General features: G+C 56.3%; 2 protein-coding genes and 1 long non-coding RNA gene across 8 annotated transcripts in view; 2 read left to right on the plus strand and 1 right to left on the minus strand.

Moving 5' to 3' along the window:
- The first annotated feature begins 3,605 nt into the window (after nt 1-3,605).
- Nucleotides 3,606-8,751, plus strand: Ankrd63 (ankyrin repeat domain 63). Its single transcript, XM_021640606.2, has one exon. It carries the CDS (start codon nt 4,460-4,462, stop codon nt 5,624-5,626), a length of 1,167 nt encoding a protein of 388 aa, XP_021496281.2. The 5' UTR covers nt 3,606-4,459; the 3' UTR covers nt 5,627-8,751.
- Nucleotides 8,752-9,510: 759 nt separating this feature from the next.
- The window catches only part of Pak6 (p21 (RAC1) activated kinase 6), a 30,491-nt gene continuing 15,347 nt past the window's right edge, over nt 9,511-24,654 (minus strand). For all 6 annotated transcript variants that reach the window (XM_060371743.1, XM_060371742.1, XM_060371740.1 and 3 more), the window contains 8 exons: nt 18,002-18,210; nt 16,529-17,176; nt 13,554-14,051; nt 13,274-13,407; nt 12,961-13,087; nt 12,741-12,866; nt 12,134-12,268; nt 9,511-11,130 (listed from right to left, as the gene is read on the minus strand). In XM_060371743.1, coding sequence (XP_060227726.1) covers nt 10,963-11,130; nt 12,134-12,268; nt 12,741-12,866; nt 12,961-13,087; nt 13,274-13,407; nt 13,554-14,051; nt 16,529-17,176; nt 18,002-18,205 — 2,040 coding nt within the window. In that variant the 5' untranslated portion in view covers nt 18,206-18,210 and the 3' untranslated portion in view covers nt 9,511-10,962. The remainder of the gene's footprint in view (nt 11,131-12,133; nt 12,269-12,740; nt 12,867-12,960; nt 13,088-13,273; nt 13,408-13,553; nt 14,052-16,528; nt 17,177-18,001; nt 18,211-24,654) is intronic.
- Nucleotides 14,047-16,617, plus strand: LOC132649020 (uncharacterized). Its single transcript, XR_009587409.1, has 3 exons — nt 14,047-15,694; nt 16,260-16,387; nt 16,495-16,617. It is a non-coding gene; the product is annotated as an uncharacterized LOC132649020 (long non-coding RNA).

Raw genomic sequence — 24,654 nt, forward strand, 5'->3', positions numbered from 1 at the left:
TGGAGCAGAAGATCCCAAAAGTGCACCCCACCCTGTCAGTGACCCCAAGCCTTTAGGTTATCTGGGCCTCTTTAGGAAGACTTGGAGTGAGCACACACCTAGGAAGCTGCCTCCCCCCCACCCCCACCCCCACCCCCGCTGTGGCTGGTTCCAATAAACTTGCTGGAGGCAGGGCTTGTGGGCAGCCATTCCCCACATCTACAGCGCGGTCCCAAATCCCAAGTGGGGTGATTCTGGGAAGTGGTTGTTTTCTTATCAGAGAGTTACAACAGATGCCATTAGCTGTGAGCACCTGTGCCTTTTGGAAAATGAACAGGGACACCTTCCCCCATCCCTCCCAGGGCCTGACCTCAGGGGTCCCTACCAGTCCCTGGCCACAGGGTAAAGCGAAGTCCTGCTCATTCATAGGACTGAAGCCTGGCTTTCATCAGCCAGCCTTCCTGTGTTGTAGCTACACTGGATACCACCAGGATGGGCCATCTATACCTCAATACCTAAAGTCCTATTTTTGCCTTCTCCCTCCCGGGGCTAGAGCCCGGTGGGGATGAAGACCCAGACTGAGAGGAACTCACTGAGCCAGGTACACGGGCATTAGTCAGAGCCAGCATAGCCCACTGGGCAATAGCCACAGTCAATACCCATGTACTCACAGGGTAAGGAAAAGCTGCCTTCAGTTCTCTTCTTGCCAGGCCAGGAGGGAGCTGAGCAGCCCATGAATGGCAAAGGGGGTACAATCCTACTTCCCGAAAGGGGCTTCTAAATGGCTTCTCAAGCAGTATGGGTACCCACTGTTGCCTGTTTTCGGTCTGATGCCCAAAGGTCAGGTTCTAGGCCCTGGAGATTAAATTAATCTCTGGCCACTGGGGAAGTACAGAGGAAGAGTTGGTGCTCTTCCATGGGCCCTGGGCACTGGGCAGGTAAAAGACACCTGGATTCCATCCCTTCCATCCCTGTTGTGCCATAAAGCCAGGGCCAGGTTCCCTTTTCGCTCATGATTTCCATTTACCTTGGCATGGAGAAGGAAGGGTTGTCACCCCTCAGCAGTCCCATGGCTGACTCAGTGCCAGAGTCTCTGCTGACTCACCCCCTCCCTCCGAACCGCTCCCCCCCCCCCCCCCCGCCAGCTCCCTGCAGCTCCGCGGGCAGGCACGTGCCACTAGGCTCAACCCTGAGGAGCTAGCTGTTGCAGTTCGACAGGGCGAGGGGGCTGGTGACACCTGAGGAGGAAAGAAGGGGGCGGGGAGGGGCAGTTACAGACAGACAGACAGACCTGCCAACTGAGGCGTCTCTGGGAGGAAGCTCTTTTGCCAGCCTGGGGCCTGCAGGAGGAGAAGCCAGGCGGGTGGGAGGGGAGGAGTGCGCAGTGCCTGCCTGCCCCCTGCCTTCATAGCTCCTTCTCCTGTCAGCCTTCAGCTCCCTAAGCGACAGCTTCTAATTCCGGCTGTCGGTGCCTCTGTGCTCGCTTTTTTTTTTTTTTTTTTTTTTTTTTTTCTTCTTCTCCAGCTTTGCTGTTTCTTTTCTGTTCAGAACATAGTGAGCCCAGGGGGCGGGAAAAAGTCAGGAGCGAAGGCTCTAGGGCCTGAGACCTGGGATCACTGCCCATCTGAGAACTCAGCGCAGGCCGGACTGAGGTTCTGAAGAGGACTCTCCCCCATCCCCTGCCTGTTTCCCTCCACCACAGGCAACAGGGGCAGCAGCGGAGCTTAGCTGGTTCAGGGAGGCCCTTGGGAAGAGGGGCGTGGCCAATTCCCCCTGGGTGTTTTGATGCTTTTCTTCTCCTCCTGGAGAAACACAACCTAACCTTCCTCCTGATCCTGAAGGCAGACAGAGGGAAGGAAGTGTTTTCTCTCGTGATGCAGACGGGGGTGGGGAAAACCGAGTCCTGAGGGGACAAAAACCCTTCTTTGGCTGAGTGAAGAGGGAGAGTGCCCCTGTTCCCTTGCTGGAGTGGAGAGGGTCACCCGATCTTCCGGTGGGGCACACATTGAGGGCCAGTAGCTGAACAACGATGTGGTGCTTTCTCTGACATGCGGCTCCCTGATCCTGTGTGGAGCAGGCTGAGCTGGCAGACTTTGCTTCCTCTTACAGGTGGGAATGCGCAGGCCCGGGGCTGACACTGCTGGTACGGGACACAAGCTGAGGCCTAAGCCTCATGCCAAGAAAGGCGTGGGGGCTCGCTTCACAGAGCATGCGCTTAGTACATGCCCCCCCCCCAGGACAAAGGAGGCTGTGAGAGCCCAAATCCACAGTGTTTGTCCTGGAGCCTGGGAGTTCCAGAAGACACGGAGGCTTCCTGGGCCCTTTGCCCTGTTTCCAGGAGACCTGTGCTTCAGGGGTCTCCTGCATAGCATCCTGCTCTGCCCAGGCCGAGCACCCCTCAATTCTTCCCCAAGTTTCCTGTCTCTTATAGCCTAGGACCCCTAACGCAACCCTCAACGTTGTTGCTGTTAGGCGCCTTTGGCCCTGTAACCCCTCTGTCTGTTTCTTGGCGGCCAGCGTCACTCGTTCTTGAAGGACCTAGTCCGCCGCTGTCTTCAGAAGACCCCGGATTCCTCTCCTTTCCGTCAGTCCATCCTTTCTTCTGGAAACTGGCTGGCTGCAGGTTGTCTTTAGCAGATTAATGAAGCCTTGGACAACAGCCCACCCCACCCCCCACGCTTATATCCTGGGTTTGTCTTCCTGATTGCGAATGCAAGTCTCATTCATTCAGCCTCAGAATCCAGTTTGTGAATCACATTCAATAGTTGATGCAACAGTTCACTTTTTCTTTTCTTTCTTGCTTGCTTGCTTTTTATTTATTTATTTATTTATTTTGAGACAGGAGACAGGAGTCTCATGTAGCCCAGGCTGGCCTCAGACTTACTATGTAGCTGAGGATGAGCCTCTTGCCTCCATCTCTCAAGTGCTGGGGCCACAGGTGGGCAGCACCTCACCTGGTTTCGGGCGGGGAATCTAACCAATGGTTTTGTGTAGATTGGACTCCACCAGCTGAGGAAAATCCCTAGCCCTTCACTTACTCTGCAAATAAACTCCAGAGATCCTCATGCCCTCTGAACATGGGAGTTTGTGAGGCACTCATTGTAACTCATCTCACCCGAGGCCTTCAGACCCCTCCCCATGGCCAAGGAACCGGTTGGCCAAAGGGAGATCATGTCCGGTGGCTTTTCCACACATCAGAATGGGGGGGGGGAATGGATGTCAGGCTCTCCCCCTTTCTTTAGGGGGGCTAGGAAGTAATGCCTGGGGAGTCCTAACGCCTGCACACTCTCGGGTCCTAAGCCACCTGCCGCGGGTAACAGCAGGTCAGCTTGCTCCTCAGCGAGCGTGGAACGGGCACGCGGGCGCGCTGTCAGGTTTGGAGACGTCTGAGACTGGAGAACACACCCCCACCCAGCTCTGAGTGAGCGTGTGCGGGAGGCACGACTGTGTTTGACTGTGATTCGCTGCACTTTAGATGGCAGTTATCAGCCAGACTGAGCGCCCTCAGTCCGGAGGACAAACGCTTTCAACACCCCAGATTACTCCCCACCCTGTCTCTGAGCCCCACCCCAGTCTCGCGGACTGTCCGGTCCCGTCCCCGTGGAGGCCCAGTCCCTTTAGCCCAGAACCGATGGCGGGAGCTCCCGCCAGTTTCTAAGCAGCCGAGGCTACCGACTCGGGCGGAGGCGGGGGGCGGGGAAAGAAGGCTGCGACTTTAGGATTGGCCCCGCCGGGTGCATGTGGCCCCCCGGCGAGCAGCCTCCGCCCCCGCCCCGCAACCGCCGCCGCATTCCCAGGGGAGCGCGGAGGAGGAGCCGCTCCCCAACTCCGTGGGCCCACGGAAAGGGTGGGGGTCAGGGGCGGTCCCCCTCACCCTGTCCGTCTCTGCCCCGAAGGCGCAGCCCGCTTCCAGGGCTGCCATTGTCATGGAGACCCCCGCCACCACCGCCAGGCTATAAAGCCAGCTCTCTAGACGTCGAGCACCTCACGAGCCGGTGAGCCCCCCAAGTCAAAAAAGCAAGCGTCCCGGCCCCCGCGAGAGAGGAGGAGGCGGGGAGAGGCTCCAGGAGCTGGAGGAGAGGCGCTCCCCGCCGAGGCAGGAGGCAGGCGCGCCAGGCGGGCGCCACCCGCTCAGCAGGGGGTCCCGGGGTGCCGGGGGAGCGGCACCGCTCCAAGCCACGCGGGACCGAGGGGCGCCGGATGCGGGAAAGAAGAACCCGAGAGTTGAGGAGGCCCAGCTCGAGCTCCGGGGGTCGGGAGCAGCAGGCGGCCCACACCTCCAGGCGGGACGCGCCGGGAGCGGCGAGGCAGCGGGCAGCCTCGGGGTGACCGGAGCGGGCACGGCAGGAGGACCCCCGGCTTGCAGCGGAGAGGGCGGTACCGGTGTCCGGGCCCGGGGCCGGGACCCCGAAGGTGGGTGAGGGAACGGGGGCGCCCCCGTGCGGAGCTGTCGGACTTCCGGGGCTCGCTCGGCCGAGCCATGCTCAAGCCCAAAGACCTGTGCCCCCGAGCGGGGACGCGCACCTTCCTGGAGGCCATGCAGGCGGGCAAAGTGCACTTGGCCCGCTTCGTGCTGGACGCGCTGGACCGCAGCATCATCGACTGCCGAGCCGAGCAGGGCCGCACGCCGCTCATGGTGGCCGTGGGGCTGCCGGACCCCGCGATGCGCTCGCGCTTCGTGCGGCTGCTGCTGGAGCAGGGCGCGGCCGTGAACCTGCGCGACGAGCGCGGCCGCACCGCCCTCAGCCTGGCCTGCGAGCGGGGCCACCTGGACGCCGTGCAGCTGCTCGTGCAGTTCAGCGGCGACCCGGAGGCCACGGACTCGGCCGGCAACAGCCCGGTCATGTGGGCGGCGGCGTGCGGCCACGGGGCGGTGCTGGAGTTCCTGGTGCGCTCCTTCCGCCGCCTGGGCCTGCGCCTCGACCGCACCAACCGCGCGGGCCTCACCGCGCTGCAGCTGGCCGCCTCCCGCGGCCACGGGACCTGTGTGCAGGCCCTCACGGGGCCTTGGGGTCGGGCGGCCGCGGCCGCGGCGGCCCGGGGTTCCAACTCCGACAGCCCCCCCGGCCGCCCGGCCCCGGCGCCCAGCCCGGAGCGTCGACGACCCAGCCCCCGCCGTCTACCGCGGCCTCTTTTGGCACGGTTTGCTCGAGCTGCCGGCGGCCACGGCCACGGTCACGGCCACGGCCACGGGGGTGAGCTCATCCCTGCTGGCAAGGGCTCGGGCCGTCACAGGGCGCAAGGCGGTGAGAGGCCGGAGCTGGGCCGGAGCATGAGCCTAGCGCTGGGTACCATGACGGAGGAGGAGACAGCGCGCCTTCGGGCGGGGGCTCTGATGGCCCGGTCAAACTCACCCCAGTCTTCCGGGGGTGGGCGGTGGCGCTCGCACGAGGTGCTGGAGGGAGCGCCGCCAACCCTAGCACAAGCCCCTATCGGCCTCAGTCCCCACCCCGAGGGTGGCCCCGGCTCCGGCCGCCTGGGCTTACGCCGACGTTCCACAGCCCCAGACATCCCCAGCCTGGTCGGGGAGGCCTCGGGGCCCGAGAGTGGCCCAGAATTGGAGAACGACGCTCTGCCTTTCTCGGCGCCCGGGCCAAAGGCCTGGCAGGCGGGCACAGAGGCTGTGGTGCTGCAGGCTCAGCGGTGAGGGCCATGGAGGTCGAGCCCTGCAGAGCCCACTCTGTCTGTGGTCACTGAGCTGTCTCCCTTTCCTCAGAGTCTTTCACTGCGATTTGCTCCCCGCCCCGTCCCCGCTGCTAAAGGGAGACCTCCATCCAGATGTAAGAAACGGACCCTATCTTTGTGTGTGTGTGTGTGTGTGTGTGTGTATGTGCGTGCTCTTTGGTATTTCCCGTGTAGATAGCTCACCTTCCTTCAACCTGACTTTCTTGTCCTGGGGGGGGGGGGGGGAGGCTAGAGGTGGGGAAGGCTCCTTCTGTAGGCTTCTGCTTTCTAGCTAGGAAAGTGAACCCCTCAGCCCCAGCCCCAGCCCTGAGGCTCAGCTGCCTAGGTTCTGCTTCCGTTCCCGCAGGACCCCCTGCCTATTTCTTACTTCCCAGTCGCCTCGGCGGCCAGGTACCAAGCAGAGCTGGCGTTAAAGAACGAAGGCCCAGCCGGCCGTGCATACCGACGCTGACCATAGTAGTTTTGACAAAACACCAAAGTGTCCCTTCCCTGTAAGTGCTGGAGAACGGGAGGAACGAGGCGGCCCCGTGAGCTTTTTGGACAAGGGGGCTGACTATGAAGGAATCTAGTGGTTAAGGCTTTCTGAGGCGCAACCTCCTCCTTCAACACAGTGAGAATGTTTAGGCGTTGTTTACCGGTTGTTCTCTTCTGGGGGATAAACTTCTGACTCTGTCTCAGTCAGACCCAGGGATCAATTTCATTGATATTGTAGGGTCACTGCCCCCCCCCCCCCACTCGCTCTTGGCTCCTAGGCCAGCTTGACCGCAGCATGACTGCATTTGAATTTCCTCTGTGAGGTTCAATGCTTCACTCATCCTGGCCCAGCCTTGTATTTCCGCTCAGTCCCAGAGGCCTGAAATGGAAAGGACATAGCGCTCCACCTCCTCCTTCCAGCTCCCCCATTCTGCACGTGGGTGCTCCGGGAGGGTGGAACAGTTAGGAAGGTTTGCTTAATTGTATTTCTTCCAACTCTCAAAAGAACTCGTGTTTTGAGCCTTTTGTGTTTAAGGCAGAAAGCAGCAGGTCTGATCCGAGGCTTAAGAACCTGACAATGTCTCTTTAAATAGCACCTCAGCGAGGGGGATAATTGACTGGAGTGTTTGCAACGTTAACCGGCGGGGCGCGCGCGGGAGTCGGGAGCCCACACGAACCACAGGTCCCGGTCTAAATTACATCCAGCTCGGGAGAGAGGATGGGAGGGGGAGGGCTTGCTGAACGTCTCCTGCCTCTTGCTGGGCTGTTAATGGAGGGCAGGGCGGACGACGGATGCTAGATCGAGCCCGAGGCCCCCTGCTTGTGCCCCACCGTGCGGGATGCAGGCCAGCCCAAGTTCCAGCTTTTATTACTGGGCAGATTAGTGAGTCAGAGGCAACTGTGGAGAAGCAGTTAGGCCCCCGCCCCGCCAAGTCTTTTTGTCCTCTCCTTCTCCGCCCCTGCCCTGAGAGGGGGCGAAGAAAGGGGTTTGACAGGTCGTGCGCTTTAAGACCCAGTGTCAGCGCTGGCTCCTGGTGGGAGAGCTGTACCAGCAGGGCGGGGTTAAAACTCCCGCTGCAAGGCAGCGAGAGCTTTCCGGCCGTGACAGTACCTTGGGTTTCTGTTTGTGAACCCCGAGGTGTAAGCATTGTAGCCCCTCACCTGCCTGCGGTGAAGTCTTTTTAAGATGTCGACCCGATCAGTCTCTGGGGAAAGGTTTCTCACCGAGGGAACTGCCCGGAGGGAGAATGCTGGTGGTCAGGAACCAGTCTTTGCAGGGGTCAGACACCGACCCTGTTCCTGGCCTCGCTAGCGTCCGGGGCCGCGCGCCGGCCCACAATTTGGACTGTGATACTTGCTGCCCCCTGGTGGCACCTCTGCGTTCTCCTCGCTGCGCCCTGGGAGCTCAGACTTGGCAGTCACCGGAGATCTTCAGATGTGTCACGTCTCCCTCTGTGTACATTTTACCCACGAAGCGTGTCCCTCTTGTAGAATATTAAATCCGGATACTTGAAGTCGCCTCACTTCAATGAAGTGAGGAACAAGGAAAGCCGGGTGTAGTGAAACGTGCCCAGAGCCCCCCACCAAGGACCCCTTTAGCAGGAACCCCAAGCCATTTGCAAGCTAAGGCTGCTGTTGGAAGATCTCCTGCCATCTTTAGATAGGACACCTGGAGCTGCCAACCCCTGTGGCTTCCAGACCTTGACCGGACCGTGTGTGTTGTCTTCTTAAGATGATAGTTGCTTTCCATTCTGTGGTGATCTCTGCCACCCCACACAGACACCCGGAGCCCCGAGCCCCGAGCCCTAGCCCCAGCCCCGCCCCTCCCACACAAGCACACACACCTGCCTTTCTTCAGTCCCCCCGAGTGACAGATGAACAACACGGTGTCTGAAAAGCCAGAGGAGGTCAGGGCTGGGACGCCGCTCCAAGCGAATACTGCTTTTTCTCTGACCCTTCCTCGCTCGCATTCCGTTTTCGACTGTGTTTTAATTTTAACGACGTTTTGTTTTTTTAATGGTGTATGAGTACCAACATTTTTGGCTTAGGAGCATCATGAAATTTGGCTCGCCCGTTGTGTCAGGGGCGCTGTCAGTCTTCAGCGCCACTGGCGTGTATTCTGTGGGAAGAGCACCTTGGAGAGTCTCTGTGGGTTAGACAAGCGCTGCTCCCGCTTGGGGTCTGTGGAGTGGCTGGGAGGCGCATGGCTGGAAGTGATGTTTCTGGAACACTGCAGTAGATTTTCCCTGCCTGAACGGAGCTGCCACCGGCCGTCGACTGCCTTGCTGACCGGACAGCACAGACTCCTCGGCAAGCTCCGTGCAGAACTCCAGCACCCTTCACTCTCCCCGAACCTCCTGTCGGTTCTCGGTATGGATGCTGGAGCTGCCGTCCCACCTCGTCCCCTCCCACGGTGGAAAAGGCCTTGCCGTGTATTCTGCTTTTCGTATGATTGTCATCATTTTGAAGAGTCACCCAGGCCGCTGGCGCTCAGTACCGGCTGGTGTGGAAGGCTGAAGGGCGTTGGCACATGCTTTTGGAGTATGACACATGTGGTGAAAAGGACTAATGGGAGTGAGAGCAGCTAATAAACCCAGTGTTGTTCCGTTTGCAGAGCTGGCCTCTCTTCGCCTTCCCACTCACTCCTGCCTCGTCTCCCTTTGAAAAAATGGAAGTACAAGCGCCTACCTTCATCAGCCTTGGCCCCTGCCATTCTACAGCTAGAGAGGCTCCAGGGCTGCTTCTCCTGGAACTGCTGGGGCTGGGCTGAAGCTGGGCTTGGGGCTGGTGGCTGCAGGCTAGGGCTGGCTCCTTTCTCCTCGTTAAGTGGTTTCAGTGAGCACTGCGTTGGGTGGAGAGCTCAGAAAAGGAAGACTGGAATCATTGTCAGAGTAGAAGTTATAAGGTCATTTTTCTCACCTCCTAACACCAGGACCAGAATCTTGGATTCTGGCCACTTTCCTGCACTTTTGAAATTTCAAACTGACCCAGTTTTAAGAAATGAACAGGGTCTGCTTTTCTCTCAGGTAGAAGCTTCAGGGAACTTTCTGTGGGTAGCCTGAGGACCAGGTGAAGAAGCCAAAGTTGAAAGCGGTCAGCTTCTGTGGTTACATGTTGCCAGAGCCCCTGTGGCTCCTCAGGCTCAGCCCTGGCCAGAGCCCTCTTACTCCTTGGCTTCCATCCCGAGGGCCTTTCACTTCCTGCTTCCTTCTTCTTCTGCCCTCACATTAGATATACAAGCCACAAGAGAAGCTGGGTGTTCTGTGGACTCAAGTGACCATGCAGGAGCCCACCAAACACCCACTCCAAAGGCATCCAGCTCCAAGAAAGCCTAGTCCTAGCCCCAGCCCCAGATAATGGAAAGCCCAGAGGTTCGAACATTCAGTTTAATTTAAAACAGGCACAAGTGCAAACAAGTCACAAAAAAAAAATTTTTTTTTCCTAGGGAAGATGCTTTTGTTTTTAAAACTCTGACCCTTACAAAAAGACCTTGCAATTTCTTTGCCCTAATGAAGGTTTCCAGGGAGCAGAGGAAATCTAAAAATGTTATCTGGACAGGGTCCAGACACTGGAGTTCTTGGCATTCCCTGTCTCACAACAGCCAGGAAGGTGGGAAGGGAGGGAGGTCAGGGAGGCAGGTGAGTATCAGCTGGGGCAGCAGGTTCACGCAGGAGGTACCCATTACCCATCCCTCAGCATGAGGGACCCCCCTTCCTCGAGGCGGTTCACCTTTCTGTCCCAACTCAGGGTTCTGAAGAGGAGGGGTCCCTGATGATCTGGCTACCGAGAAGTTGCTGACAGGTAAAACAAAGTTTATTTCCCTTACTATTTCTGTCTCAGTACGTGAGGAACTCAGAAACCTTGAGGGCCCCCAGCATGTATTAGACTTGACATGTAACACACCCCTTCACTGTTTAGATAACATGAGACTTGAGGCCCAAAAGGCAGGTCCTTTCAGAGTGGAGCTTGGTAGAAAAGAGGATGGGGAAGGTGGACAGCTCTTCTGAGGCTCTCCGTGGGTAACTGGAAGAGCCTGGACCATTGGGGGACTTTACACACACACACACACACACACACACACACACACACACACACATACACACACAGAGAGAGAATATGAGAATATGTTCCCTCCATCTTGGAAAATGGAACCACTTTTACCGTCTGCTTCACTCACTCTCTCTCTCACAAGATCCCCCTTGCCACTCCGATGGCCTACACACAGGCAATTCACAGTTCTGTGGAGGCTTTCTAAGGAGAGGCAGTGCCAGGGGACAGGCAGGAAACAGGTGCAAGTGGGGCTTCCGGAAGTCAGACCAAGGGAAGAGGAAGAAGGATTCAGGCAATAAAATCCTTCCCCATGGCCCTCTGGGACTCCAGGGTTTGCAGCTGTAGCCGAGAATAGCCGGTATCCATGTGCAGATCGGGCAGGCACCCTCTTGGTGGCCCAGGGCACTAGCGGACACCACCTTTAAAAACCTGCAGCAGCCTGTCAGCTTTGCTGGCTGGTGGCCAGGAGCACCACTCTCCATGTTTCTTAGAAACATCCCTGTGCAAATAACAAAGGGGCCAAACCTGCAGGGGGTGGGGGTGGGGGGGTCACCGTCATCCCAAAGGCAACTGGGACTCCGAGGAGGAAGAGACTGAGGGGGGCAGGTCCGGCCTGGCCCAATGGGCAAAAGGGCAAGAGGGAAGGGGTGGGACTTCACATTCAATCTTTGGAGAGAATACTGAGAGAACAAGGCAGGTAGGCCCTGCCAGTGGGCTGGCTGCCCGGCGTCCTTTGCCTGTTGGCACAGGTAGTGGGTGCACCCCGGGATGGGCTCAGCAGGTGGAGGTCTGCTTGCGGTAGAGCTGTATGAGAGGCACCAGGCACTCGGGCAGCCCCGTCTGCAGCAGAAAGGGGTGGTCCAGGAGCTCCTGGGCTGTGGCTCTCTCTTGGGGTTCCCGTACCAGCATCCGTTCCAGGAAGTCTCTCAGCACTGGGGAGACCTGCGGGGCAGAGCGGTGAGAATGGAGCTCACAGTCACTTCCCTGCTGTGGCTAGACTGTCGGGCCTCCCGCTGTTTTGAGCCAGGGGAGGATTTCTTACTTCCTGGTTCCTCCCAGGCTCACTGGTTGTTGGATTAGGGAAGCAGGGAAAGGAGGCCAGTTCGCCCGTCACAGGAGCTGCAGAGCAATGGAATGAGGATGTCCGGAACCCTGGGGAGCGGGGTTCCATACGTAGCCCATTACCCCTGCCTGCTTCTCAGGGCTCTTGGCATTCAGGCTCTGCAGCCCTGTGAGATGGGCATGGAACTGTCATGGGCGACCCAGTCCCAGAGCTAGAAGGCTGCCTTACGAGGCTTCAGAAGGCTGCCTCCCTGGGGCAGGTCACTAATGGGTGCTCTTCTGCACCCGCTTATCTCAGACTTAGCAGGTCACTTCTCCAAGGACCAAGCTGTCTTGGAGCCGCTTAGAAACTGTTTCAATCCTCTGGGACAATTTTTTTTTTGCTTTGGCCACCAGGTGGCAGTACCATTGAGCTGTCCTGTGCCCATCTGCCAGCAGAGAGACGGATGTGGCAGGAGAGAGTTAATTATAATTAGTATATATCCTGGTTCTAGGGGACAAGCAGTGGCTCAGCTAAGGTCAGGATGTGCCATACAAGAGGACAAGCACATTCGTGGGATAGCACTGGGTTGGTATGGGGACCCTTGACAAGGAGGGTGGGTTCCTCCTTGGGAGACAGCTGGGAGTCCTGGGGTCCTCACTCTTCTTCCTTACAGATACCGGCTGCGAGGGGGGGGAGAGGGGAATTTGCTGGCGTACAAACAGGGGAGTTTGTACATAAATGTTACTTTGCACCCAGTACAGGTTTTACAGGGAACAAGACCAAAAGCAACACCCTTCTGCTTCCATGCAGCCTACGCACCCGTGCTCTTGTCTGGGGGGCGGGGGTGGGATGGACTTGGGGTGTGAGGTTGGGGGGTTCCCACCCTGCACGGTAACCGACCTTGTAAGAGTTCTTTAGCTTGGGTGGGGGGCTGTCCCGGAGCCTCTTCATGGCTTGCACTGGGGAGTCACTGAAGTAGGGAGGCTCCCCGTCCACCATCTCAATCACCATGATGCCCAGAGACCAGATATCCACCTGCAGGAGAATGGCCCTGACTCTGCTGCTGGGGCCTGGCCATGTTGGGTGGAGCATCTTGTCTCCTTAGGGAGTCTGCCTCCCCCCTCCCCTGGTCAGCTGCTCTCTGGGCGAGCAGCCAGTGGACATAGAAGCCATCCCTCATGGAGATCACTGGCTGTACGCTCTTGAGCTAAAGAGAGCAGTGGGTGGCAGGGCCCGTTGCACAGTGGAGTCTCAGGTGAGAGTGTCTCCACTGAAAGGGGGAGGCGGATATCTGTGAGTTCGAGGCCAGTCTGGTCTACATAGTGAGTCCCAGGAAATCCAGGGCTACACAGAGAAGGCCCTGTCTCAAAAAGGAGGCAGGGGACAGGTGCTGATTAAGGGAGGACCTCGGAACTACGGTTATTAGTGGTGGGAGCCCTTAACAGGGACAAAACAGAGGCTCCCCTGAGCCTCTCTGGGAAGGCCGGGCTGTGGAGGGGATAGTTACCTCAGTAGCATACAGGGACCTGGAGATCACTTCAGGAGCCATCCAGTAGGGGGTTCCTACCAGGGATTTCCTCTTGGGGACATCTTTGCTGATCTGAGCACAGAATCCAAAGTCTGAGAGCTTCACCTGAAGTTGACAAGGAAGTAGGTAGAGACCAGGAGGAGTAGGGGAGCTGGAGAGGATGGGGTGGGCGGCTGAGCCACAGGAACGGGGCACCTACCCTGCCATCAAGGGTCAGCAGGATGGAATCGCTCTTGATGTCCCGGTGGATGACACCCTGGGCATGCAGGTAAGCCAAGGCCTGAAGCACAGCTTCGCACACGGTAGCAATCTGCTCCTCATTCAGCCTGGACAGGGAAGGCGGGCCACCCACGGGAGAGCCGAGTTATCAGGGGGGCCGGGCTGGGTAGAGAGGAGTCCCAGACAAACGGCCCGAAACTCCCAGGCAGCATATCCATACAGGCTGTAAACCCTCCCCCCCGCCCGCACCTCAGGCTGGCTCTTCCCTCAGCCCAGCCATGTCAACCACCCACCTGACTTGGGAGATGATATCTGTGAGGGCCCCGCCCTGCAGGAACTCCATCAGCACCCACAGCTCCTCGCCCACCAGGTAACTCTTGTACATCTCTACCACGTTGAGGTGCTGGTAGTCACGCATGATCACCACCTGAGGGCGGAGAGAGGCCTGAGTGCCTGGCACAGCATCCCATGGTCAGGCCACCCTGCCTTCCTGCCACGTCACTCCCGGGCACCGAGCCCTCCCCTCGCACCGCACACCTAAGTGCCCTGCTTGAGGCCCCAGCCAGTCCCCACCTCATTAAAGAGCAGCTCCCTGCGTTGCTGCTTTCTGAGGTCCATCATCTTGACCGCCACCTGGCGACCCGAGTGCTTCTCCCGGGCCAGACACACGATGCCCGTGGAGCCCTCCCCAATCTTCACATAGCTGTCCAGCAGCAGCCTGGGGTCACCCTGGTCCACCACCATCCTGAGTGCAGCCTTGAACTGCTCATGGGTCACAACGCCCGTGTCCTCGCCAGCCAGGGGCCCCTTGGCCACTGTGGGGTCCTGGGGCAGGTAGAGGTTGCTGGTGCTGATCTGAGCATGCCGAGTGCGGGGGGAGCCTGCCGGAGAGGACCGGCCCGGAAGTGGGCAGGCGGCTGGGGCTGTGCGGAGGGACTTCTGGGGACTGCTGGTATCTGAGGTGGTCAGAGGACTGAAGGTCCCCGTGGGCTGATCCGAGGGCAAGGACTGTGCCTTGGCCACTGGGTTTGAGGAGGGGTCTTTTTGTGGTGGTCGGAAAGCAGAATTGAGCTGTGAAGACAAGGGAACAGAAAACAATGGAGAGTCAGGGCACATTTGAGGCAAGTTCCTTACAGGCGGGGGTGGCTGATGTGGCCTGGACCCCGGCGGGGTCACCCGAGACTTCAGAGTAATTTGAGGAAGCGGACAACTGAAGCTGAGGCCTAAGCACAGCCACACAGGCATTCCCCAACCCCCAAGCTCCCAGGTGACAGGCCCAAGAGCATTTCTTTATATCTACTCTACCATAGACAGGAAGTCCCCAGGGTGTCCTCCAGCTGGGTATTTCTTCCTGGGCAACTGACAGGTGGACCTCAGGGAGGCCATTCTGAGACAGATTCCTCTGAGAAGCTGGGTCAGGGGCTCCTGGCATGAGCGGAAGAAGCCCTGGGCAAGGGGCAGTGGGTGGCTGTGACTGGCTTCCAGAACCAAGACGGGAAGGAAGCCACAGCTGGGGTCCAGCGGCCCTCTTGGGAGGCTGTGTATCTAGGAGGTGATACCTACCAAGAGGCTCTTGGGTAAAGAACCCGTGGGGAGTTAGTCTCACAGCCTTGGTGGTGGGTGAGGCAGAGGAGAGACAGCCCATCCCTAGGAGCCCACGAAGCCCTCTCCTGAGTTCAAGCCTTCCTGCCAGCACTGGAGTTAAAGGATCCCACCCTCCCCAGCCTCCTAGGATCTTGTGTTTTTAAAAGGTGTGAGGAGAGGGACCCTCTAGGAGCTACTCAGAGGGCTGCCTAGGTCTCCCCTAAGTCCACCACAGCACTCACTAGGTTTTGCAAATGGCCGCAGCACTGAACTCACTCAAGGGCCTCTCCTGGAGCCACCACTTTGGGCTGCTTGCTCAGGCGCCCCAAATCTAAGTCCTGCCAAAGGCTTGCCAGCTCTATGCTCCCACTCCCAGGCTTTTTTTTTAGGGGGGGTCTCACTTCCCACCCAGCATAGGCCCCGGTCTTGCTGGGAGTCTGCAGGTATCCAGGGACGGTTGAAGGAAGATTGTCATGCCTTGGAGAGCCCCAGTTAGCCAGGTAGTGGTTACACATGGTTTTAATCCCAGCACTCAGAGAGACAGGTGCATCTCTATGAGTTCAAAGCCAGCCTGAGTCCAGGACAGCCAGGGCTACACAGAGAAACTGCAGAGAGAGAGCCTCAGCTAGAGAACATTTATCTGGAAAGTCTGCCTTGAAGGAAACCACTCCCCTGTGTTTGGAACCATGTGGGGGTGCTCAGGCCTACAGTGCCCACGGGGGGTTCTCAGTAGTGACTGGGGATGAGCAGTGTGCTGACAGATGATGTCAAGCCCTTTCCTCCAGACCCCTGCCGCCCACCCAAGCAGGCTCGGGGCATCAACTGACCCTCACCTCCCTAGTGCTACGCCTGCCTTGTCCTGTCCCACCTCAGTCCAATGGGGATATTTCCCAAGTCAAAGCCTTCCAGAGACCCCCTAACCTCACAGACACGTGAGGGGCATGATGGCAGAGCTTTGTACACAAGACCCAGGAGCCCGGGGCGCCTGAGACAGGATGACAGCTCCGAGAGGCTGCCTTCCCCGCCTGCTTCTGTGATTCTCTGGAGATCCTAGCGTTAGCTCAGCCTGAGCGGTTGATCATCTGCCCAATGGGGAAGGGCGCTCCCGTCACTGCGGACAGGATGAGCAGGTCGATAAGATGTGAACCGGGCTAATCTGCCTGCCAAGGAATGCCACCGAGCCTCCCTCCCCTCTTCCTGGTTGTCTCGGGAAAGGAGTCCTCTGTCCGGCTGTCAGTCCCCTTGATTCTCATAGCACACACTCTCTGGAAAGTTGTACCCCTCCAGGGACATTGAAAAATTAAGGAGGGGCAAGACAACCCACAATATGGAAGTGAGAACTGGAGCCTTGACTCTTGTCTGACCCTTTGGTCTTCTCATGACACGCTGCAGAAGAAATAACTATGGGGAGAAAAGGGAAACGGGGAAGGGGAGGAGGTGGTCACTGTAGGCAGCGGTACCCAGAATCCCCTGCAGTTCTCAGGGAAGCAGGGGGCTCCAGAAGTGCCCCTCAAAGAGGGAGACGGAGGGACCCTGCTCTGTCCAGGCCGGGGCACAGATCCCTACTTGGGCCTCCAGGTTCTGCCCTGAGCTTTCGGTTAAACATGCTTTTAAAGGAGAGTCTCCCTCCCGCCGGGGCTCTGAGAATAGGAATGTCAGCCATAATGGGCTCTCCTCTACCTGAAATGCTCACAGCCCACGACTCACACAGGCCGAGCCTTTGGAAGACACGGTTTCAGATGGCGAATTCAGGCTATAGTCATTAGCCGAGGCCACCCTGCTTGGATAGTCCTTTGGATTTCTCACATTCGTGTCCTCACTAGGTAAGCGGGAGTGGGGGTGGGGTGGGGGGTGGGGGAGGCAGGCTTGGCATCTCCACTACTTATTGAGCTACGGATGTCTGCTAGGCGTGCTTCCTTGATCTCCCTAGAGTGACCCCAAGAGGAAGCCCCAGGTGAATATACCTTATTCTGAGGGACCGGCTTGCTGCCACTTGCAGACCCCGTGGCAGGAGCAGACAGAAACATGCTTCGGAAGAGCCGGTGCTTGAGGCTGCTTTCCTGGTTCTTCGGGCTGGGGCTGCCTTCTCCACCCGGCCTACCCACGGCTGAGCCCACCAGGCAGGACTGTGGCCGGGCCTCCTCCGAGCTATGCTTGGCAGCCTTCACCCCACGCCTGCCTGTGGCCATAGGGGGTGAGGCGGCAGGTGGGGAGCTCTGCAGGCAGGCGCCCAGCTGCAGGCAGCGCTGTGAGGCACCCTGGAACTCAGCAGGGCCCAAAGACTGCGCCTTGGAGGCCAGCCCATTGGGCAGGGCCTGAGGGCTCTGTGGCTCCGGCCAGGGCATCTGCCTGTGACTTGCTGGTGTGCCCCCGTTGCAGCTGAGGTAGAGGCCATGGGGATCAGTGCGCTCAGACTGAGGACTTTGGAGGTACATATCCGGGTCCGTGGCCCATTGGTCGTCCCCGAGCAGCCCCAGGGACTGCGCCCGCCGCCGGCTGGTGGGGCTGCGTCCGCGCAGGGTATTGGAGCTGATAACTGACAATTTCTGAATGTCGTTGAGCAGCCCCGAGATGTAGCCCTCCGTGGGCACTGAGCTGCCCCGTACCACCGTCTACAGGAGGAAGACAAAAGAGTGAGGCGAAGCAGCCCCTTCAGGGCAGGGGGTGGCTCAGAACCTACCCGAGGGCCCTGGGAACTAACGCCTATCCACCTACCTCCTTTATCACCCACCCATCCATTAGGGTTTCAGACATTTGCCTGTGGTCACCGTGGGTCAGGCCCATGCTGTGAAGCCTTTGGACGCTGGGAAAAGGCCTTTGTCAGCAGGGAAGATGGGTTATGAAGCGACATGAAAAGTGGGTGGCCGGCTGAGCCTCAGGAGCTAGAGAACTCAGGAGAGATACTTCAGGCTCTAGCTCTTCCTGTGGTCCCCAGGGAGCTGTCTGAGAAAACCAGTTCCAGGGCCTTGCCCCTCCCCCACCCCTCCCCCCCAAACACTAGGGCTCCTGACCCCAACTCTCAAATCTCCACATGTGACCCCAGGTCTATGACAGATGCAACTCCTCGGGCGATACAGGTCTAAATGGCGGACAGGATATTCTTCAAGACTGTTGTTAACTGAAATTCTAATTAATTAGAGAATTAATTTTGGTGGTCTGGTGGGTATTTTTTTTTTCAAGACCCCTGTAGCCTCACCCTGTAGCCTAGGCTGGGCTCCAACTCTTAACAGTATGACTGCCTCAGTCTGCCAAGCGCTGGGCTTATTATCGAGAGCCACCACAGCTGGCTTAAAACCATCTCCAGGTAGAAGGGCTGATTGGCAGAGAACTGAGGCAGGAGGCTGGAATCTGACACCTGAGCCGCCCCTACGGCTTTCACAGACTGCTTCCTGTGGAGTAGCAGAGGCTGAGCATGGCTGTGAGTCTGCCCCCCTTACCTTCATGGGCTGCAGCTGCACCCGCGTGATTCGAGAAGGGTCCACCACGGGCTTGGGCCGTCTCAGAGTATCCAGGATGTTCTGCCATTGTGGGGGCAGGCCCACGAACTTGCCTTCCTTGGGGTCAAAGGAGGTGTGGACACGGTGCTGGAAGTTCTGTGGGGCTGATATCTCAGGACGTTTCTTCTTTTTCTTGCGGAACATGGTGCCTGGAAGAGGAGGGTTAGCTGAGCTGGTCCCAGTGACCCTGGGGGTGGCTCACTGAATGCTGTGAACCAGGCCTCAGGCCTCTGGGTACTAGGCCTCAGGCTTCTGGGTACCAGGCCTCAGGCTTCTGTGTGTCTCTCCCAGCTATGCTCTGTCCCTGGGGCTTCCCTCTGTCTTCTGGACTTCCTCCGGGAAATGGCTGGTTCCCAGCAGAACAATCTTAGAAACAAGAAAAGCACTGTAACAAACAAACAAACAAATATCTAAAAAGCCAACCCAGACCACAAGCCAGGAGATGAGGCATCCATCTTATTGTCTGTGCCCACGTCACCTGCCGAGGAGTGTTTTTATAAAACCCTTTACAGATATCAATCTGTGTCGAAGAATTACAGAAAGAAGGCAGGAAGGTAGGAGTCTGGGAGACTCATTCCGTGAAGCAGGTATAACCTTGACTCTTCAGCCAAAGAAGAAAAGGAAAATCTGAAGCAATCTCACTTAACGTAAGTGTGAGCGGGGCATGGCGTTCCATGGCTGCAATCCCAGCTCTTGGGAGGTTGTGGCAGGGGAATTGCTGTGAGTTTGAGGCTATCGTGGACTATGTAACAAGGCCTTGTCTAGACCGCAGTACCCTGGAAAAGACCATAAACGTGAAGGCCTACTAGCAAATTGAATCAACGCTTTATTAAAAAATTCATCGTGGTCAACTCTTGTTCGTTGCTGACAGACCAACAGGAAACCTGATATACAACATTAACAAGAAGCCAGCAGGCCAACTTGCAGCAGCACTGTTGCCGAGGCTGAGTGGGTATCATGAGACTCGGCAACTCAAGAACGTTCCTCCCCATGAACACGCACTTCGCCTTAATTCTGGAAAGGGCTGAGCCAAAAGGGTAACAAGGTCAAGCACAGGTCACGTTCTCCAAAAAAGTCGCAGAGTCCCACTTACCCACTTTCTGTGGGTTTAAATCTTATCCTAGGACACTGCACAAATGTCTCATGGTCAAGCCTGCACCCCTCACCTTGCTGAGCTGGAGTTGGCTTGAGGCCCTATTGACCTCTGCCAATGGAAATGATGTGGGCTTGGAGAGGGGAACATGGCTAGACCTGAGAGGGGAAACCTGGAAACCCCGAGGATACAGGGGTTTCCCAAGGGAGCCCCAGGCTTGGATCAGCTTACTGATAAACAACGCTTGAGTGCCTTTGAATATGAACTAGCTCAAAACACTTCAGAAATGATATGACTCAGTATGTCTCTGACTCTGCATAAGATCTTACTGTGTTTCCCGGAGGGTTATCCCCCTGCCTCTGGAAGAGCTGGGAGGCTGCGGAGAGACCTGAGGAGAAAGACCAGCACCTAAGAGGTTATGGAGGATGGAGGCTGTCAGTGGACCTTTGGGTAGGAGATAGAGGTTTAGAAATCAGCTAACTCTTCAAACGATGGGAAATCTGTGACCAAAAGGAAGGCCGCTAGGACTCATCCAAAATGTGGTCAGGACAACTGTGAAAGTGGAAAAGCCGGAAGGTTCTGCAACAGCCAAATTAACTTAGAAAGTCCTCAATTCAAGGTCAACATAAGTAAAAGGTAATTGAGTTTCAATATGAAACAAAGCGGGGCACCATAGCTCACACCCGCAGTACCTCATCTCATCTGACAGGGGGATCAGAAATGTACTATAAAGTGACATTGAGGCCGCCCTGGACTAGCGAAGAGGAGGAGGTCGAGGAAGATTAGGTTCTGGAGAGATAGTTCAGTAGGAATGACTACTGACTGCTCTTGCAGAAGACCTGGGTTTGGTTCCCAGCACCCACATGGCAGCTCACAGCTGCCGGGAGCTTCTGTTCCAGCAGATCTGACGCCCCCTTCTGACCTCTACAGGCTCCTGCAGACATGTGGTGCGCAGACATATACGAAACACACATTTTAAAAAGAAGGAAAGGAAATGACATTATTTATCGTTTCACATTAAAAAGAGCAAACACCCAGGGATAAATCTCCTTATTGAAATCCACAAGACATTATTAGAGATATTAAAGAATGTTCATATGTTGAAGGTTTCACACTGTGAAGATGTCAGTTACTCCCAAATCAACCTACAGACTTATTTCGGGCTCAGCATATTTCTTGTGGCAGAAACTGACACACTGATTCTAAAATGTGCGGGGAGAAAGAGAACCAGGAATAGCTGCAGCAGTCTGAGGGAACAAAGTTGGAGGACTATCCTAAATATATATCGAGATTTCTCATAAAGTTACCACAATTAATATGCTGTAGAAAAAGCACAAGGATTGACAAACAGCAATGGGACAGAAGCGAGAACCCAGAAATAGACCCACTCGGATGAGGTCGCTTGATTTATGGCAAAAGTGACATTGCAATGAAGTGGGAATGGATGAGCTTTTCAGTAAATGCAGCTGAAGCAATTAAATATCCATGTGGGGGGAAATGAACCTGAAGAAACGAGCTCAAAGCATACCCCGAAGTTAATTAGACACAGATTATAACCTACACGTGAAAGGTAAAATCATAAAGCTGGTATGTGTGGTTACGGTCTGGCTGTCCCCTCTCCAGTCCCCCAATATGGGATGACTATATTGGGCCCAGGTTCGATGGGGTCTTCTGGAATTGATGATAGGCTGGAGCCCAAACCTGTCTATGTTCATGGATCCCAGAGGTAAATTAAACCAGCAAGGTATTCTCTGTCTAATCAGGAAGAGTAGGGGATCATTACTTAAAATTTCACCCCTGCCATTTGTCAGTGTAGAAGGAAGGAAATAATTGCTGAGCTTAACTGTTGGAGTGATAGGGGTTTCCTCCTTTGACACCACCCTATTCTTCTAAGGAAAACAATCTATTTTTCGGACATGATTTTTATGATGGCACCCAGGCTGGCCTCCTGTTGATCCTTCTGCTTCTGACTCTCAAGTGTTGGACATACAGGGGTGGGTCTCACCCAAATAAAAATATTTTCATCTATTTTATAACAGTTTGTGTATATGTGTGTGTGTACCTGTGTTTAGGTATGTGAGTGCAGGTACCCTCAAATGCCAGAAGAGGGTGTTGGACCTCTGGAAGTGGAGGTACAGGCGGTTGTACGACACCCGACTTAGATGCCAGGAACCAAACTGCAAGAGCAGAACATGCGCTTAAGCACTGAGCCATCCCTGCTTAGTCAGAGGTCTCCAAGTTGCCATCTCTAGGGCCTCTTTCCAACATCCTTCCCAGAGCCCTAAAAGTGCAGTTGCTGCATTTGCCAGCCAGGCTGTGGTGTTAACCAAATCAGGCAACAACATCAAACTTTAAATGTCGCCCCAGGATCCCCACCTGAGGAGCTAGGGTCAAAGAGGAGCAAGGCAGGAGCAGCTGCCTCTTTCTTCCGCCTAGCCTGAGAAAGAGGGCATGGCCTCAGACCTGATGAAAAACCGGGCCGCCACAGGCAGCCTCTCCCCTTTGGTTGGTCGGACACTAGCTCTGAGCCAGGACAGGGAGGCTGGCTGAGGATCAGACCTCAGGCTAGGAATGCACTGCGGTGTTTAAGGAGTGCTTTCAGGATTTCCTTCCAGCTCTGACCCATGACTGGATCAGAGCTGGGTGCCCACTGTTGGGAGGAAGGACTCCAGCCAAGACCAGTTAGAGAAGGAGGCTCCCCTGGCAGGGAGCCTGGCAGATAGGAATTCGGCAGTCCCTGGCAGAAGCTTTCTGGACGAAGTGCCACACATAGCTAGTAAACACATAGCTAGTGTCAGTTCAGGGAGCCACAGGCCTGGGACCACTGGAAGACACAGAATCAGAAAAAGCAGGAATTGTTAGGCCCATTCTGAAGGCTAGCAGATCTGCAAGGAAGGAATTATCATTACTCATCATCTAGGTAAGGCTCACAGAAACAGGAAATGACTGTGCATGGGGGGAGAAGGGAGGGGACACTAAACCTAGATCAGATTCCATGGGACCTGCTCTATCCCTCTGCCCACCTATGCCCTGTGAGCAATGCTCTGCCAACAGTCTTCTTCTTGGCATGGAACAGGATTCAGCTTATGGCCTAGTGAAAACTCACAGAAGTCGAAAGTGGGAGGGACAGGGGCTTCTCCCTCCACCTGACCTGGGGCTTGTCTAAGCCCAGGAAAGCAGGGCCAGCCTGACTCGTAGGATGACCCTTACCTTATATGGAACCAGTATTTCTTATACTCTGTGAGGGATGGGCAAAATGTTTTGGGTTTTTTTTGTTGTTGTTGTTTTGGTTTGGTTTTTTGTTGTTTGTTTTGGGATTTTTCAAGACAGGGTTTCTCTGTGTAGCCTTGGCTGTCCTGGACTGGCTCTGTGGACTAGGCCTGCCTCTGCCTCCCCGAGTACTGGGATTACAGGTGTGTGCCACCGCACCCGCAAAATGTTTTTAAAAGGTTGCACTTGGGTCTGTGATGACCAGGTCTAGCATATATGAAAAACAAGGCCCCAGGGGACAGAGGTGACCATGGACTTGGTTCACAGGGCAGTGGGCAGCCTTCCACGTTTGAGGCCACCAATCCACGGGGACAAGGAAGAACAGTTCAAGTGCCCACTGCTGCTCCTGGAGGAGAGAAGAAAACCACTTGCCACGCCGGCTCCTCACAGACCCAGGACAGAGCTATGGAGGCCTAAGAGTGACAGACCTTATAGCAGAGACGTTGGGGTGGACATCTGTTGCAAGCGTGCTCTGCTATTTGGGAACCACCTTTGGGTCCTACCACGGATCACCGTCACTTGTTCTTCTAACCTGTCAGCCCTGCTTTTCACCGGCAGTGAGCGTCCGGGGTGCTCACCCACCTTACCCTGTCACACCTGGCTTCGGATGGCTTCGGGTCTCTGCACCTTGAATGCCTTTCGAGGAGTCACGGAAAGGATTTAGAGAATGGACCACAGGCTGAGAAAAAAGTGAATGGAAGCCAGGTGTGGTGCTGCACGGGTTCAGTCCCAGCACCCAGGGAGGCAGAGGGAAGTGGATCGCTGTGAGTTTGAGGCCAGCCTGGTCTACAAAGTGAGTCCAGGAGAGCCAGGGCTACACAGAGAAACCTTGTCTTGAAAAAACAAAAACAAAACGTGAATGGAGAGAGGTGCGCAGATTCAGTTACTAACACAAGTGCATTCTGGGATACTGGGGTGAGGCTGGTGGGATCCCCACCTTTTCTGGGAATCAGGTTGACAGAACAGTGAAGGACACCCAGCTTAGGTACCAGTGACATAGTGGCGAGTAACGTAGCAGTCTCCTCCCGAGAAGGCTCAGGGCATGCTTATCAGAGCGTGGTCTAGGGCTGAAAAGCTCAGCATGCCCTTGGGACCCGTGGCCTTGACCTACTGTGTGCATGTGCTGCTGACAAGAGAAGGAATGCATTTCCCTTGGCTAGCTTCTTCAGGCACGGCAGAAGGAGAGTAGCAGGCTGTTCTTACTCAGGGAGCTGTTAGGGCGGCTCTAATAAGAATCCCTCAGGGAGAGTCTGGTTGAAGTACCAGCATGTCACCTTCATGAGCGCTATCCAGGGGTCTGGGAGGAGCAGTTTACTGTCTGCTGTGGAGGTGAAAAGAAGGAGATGGCTACAAGAACTAAGTTGCCCGAGCAGAGCAGCAAGGAGAGAAAGAGCCCGCTCTAGACCCCAAGGCAAAGTTGGGGTATTTCCCAAGATTTCTTGAAGAAGGACCTACTTAGAGATCAAGCTGCAAGATGGAGGCAACCTCCCTGGATTGTCCAGAGCTGAGAAGTGTGCCCCTTATTGCCATTATTGGGGCCCAAATTCTTGACACTCACCTTGGGCCCATCATCCCACCGTGTCCTTATCAGCTCCTGATTGGTCTCAGCTGTCTCACTGGTCGGGAGCTTTTTCTCAGCCTTTGCTCTCTGGAGTTGGCTTATATATCAGATTGTATCATTACGCATTGTCTCCACTCTTGGCCCTGTACGTCGTGGTGAACAAGGCTTCGCCTCTGGGAGAGGTAAGCTGGCCTCTTCCAAGCAGATGTGGCCATGGGGTTAGCCTGCCGCAGCGGAAGAGAGGCTCACGCCACGGAGCCTCTGACCTGCTCCTCTGCCTCTGCCCAGATGTCCATCCCCGTGGCATTCCCAAGAGGAGTCTAGCTGCATTCTGCTTAAATATGTTCAGCAACAGGGAGTTCCTGTTCCTGCCCAAGGCCTGTCGGGTCCCCTCATTGCTCATCCTTCACAAGGGTCCAGCCCTCGCCATTTGCTTCTCTTCACATGGCCTGACAGTCAGAAGAGGTGGCACCCCAGCTCCCCATTCTGATGCCCCAAACCATACCAGGAGGAAGTTTCACCTGCTTTTTGCTCAGTGGCTACCGTCAGGGTGAGACCTGAAACCTGGGCCACAGCCCTTTGCTCTGTGGCCTGCTGGCTTTGAAGAGCTGCCCAGAGCCACATTGTTGAGGTGTAGAAGGCCCCAGGACGTTGAGCGGGACACAGAGG

The sequence above is a fragment of the Meriones unguiculatus genome, chromosome 18, assembly GCF_030254825.1.
Source record: "Meriones unguiculatus strain TT.TT164.6M chromosome 18, Bangor_MerUng_6.1, whole genome shotgun sequence".
Taxonomy (NCBI): domain Eukaryota; kingdom Metazoa; phylum Chordata; class Mammalia; order Rodentia; family Muridae; genus Meriones; species Meriones unguiculatus.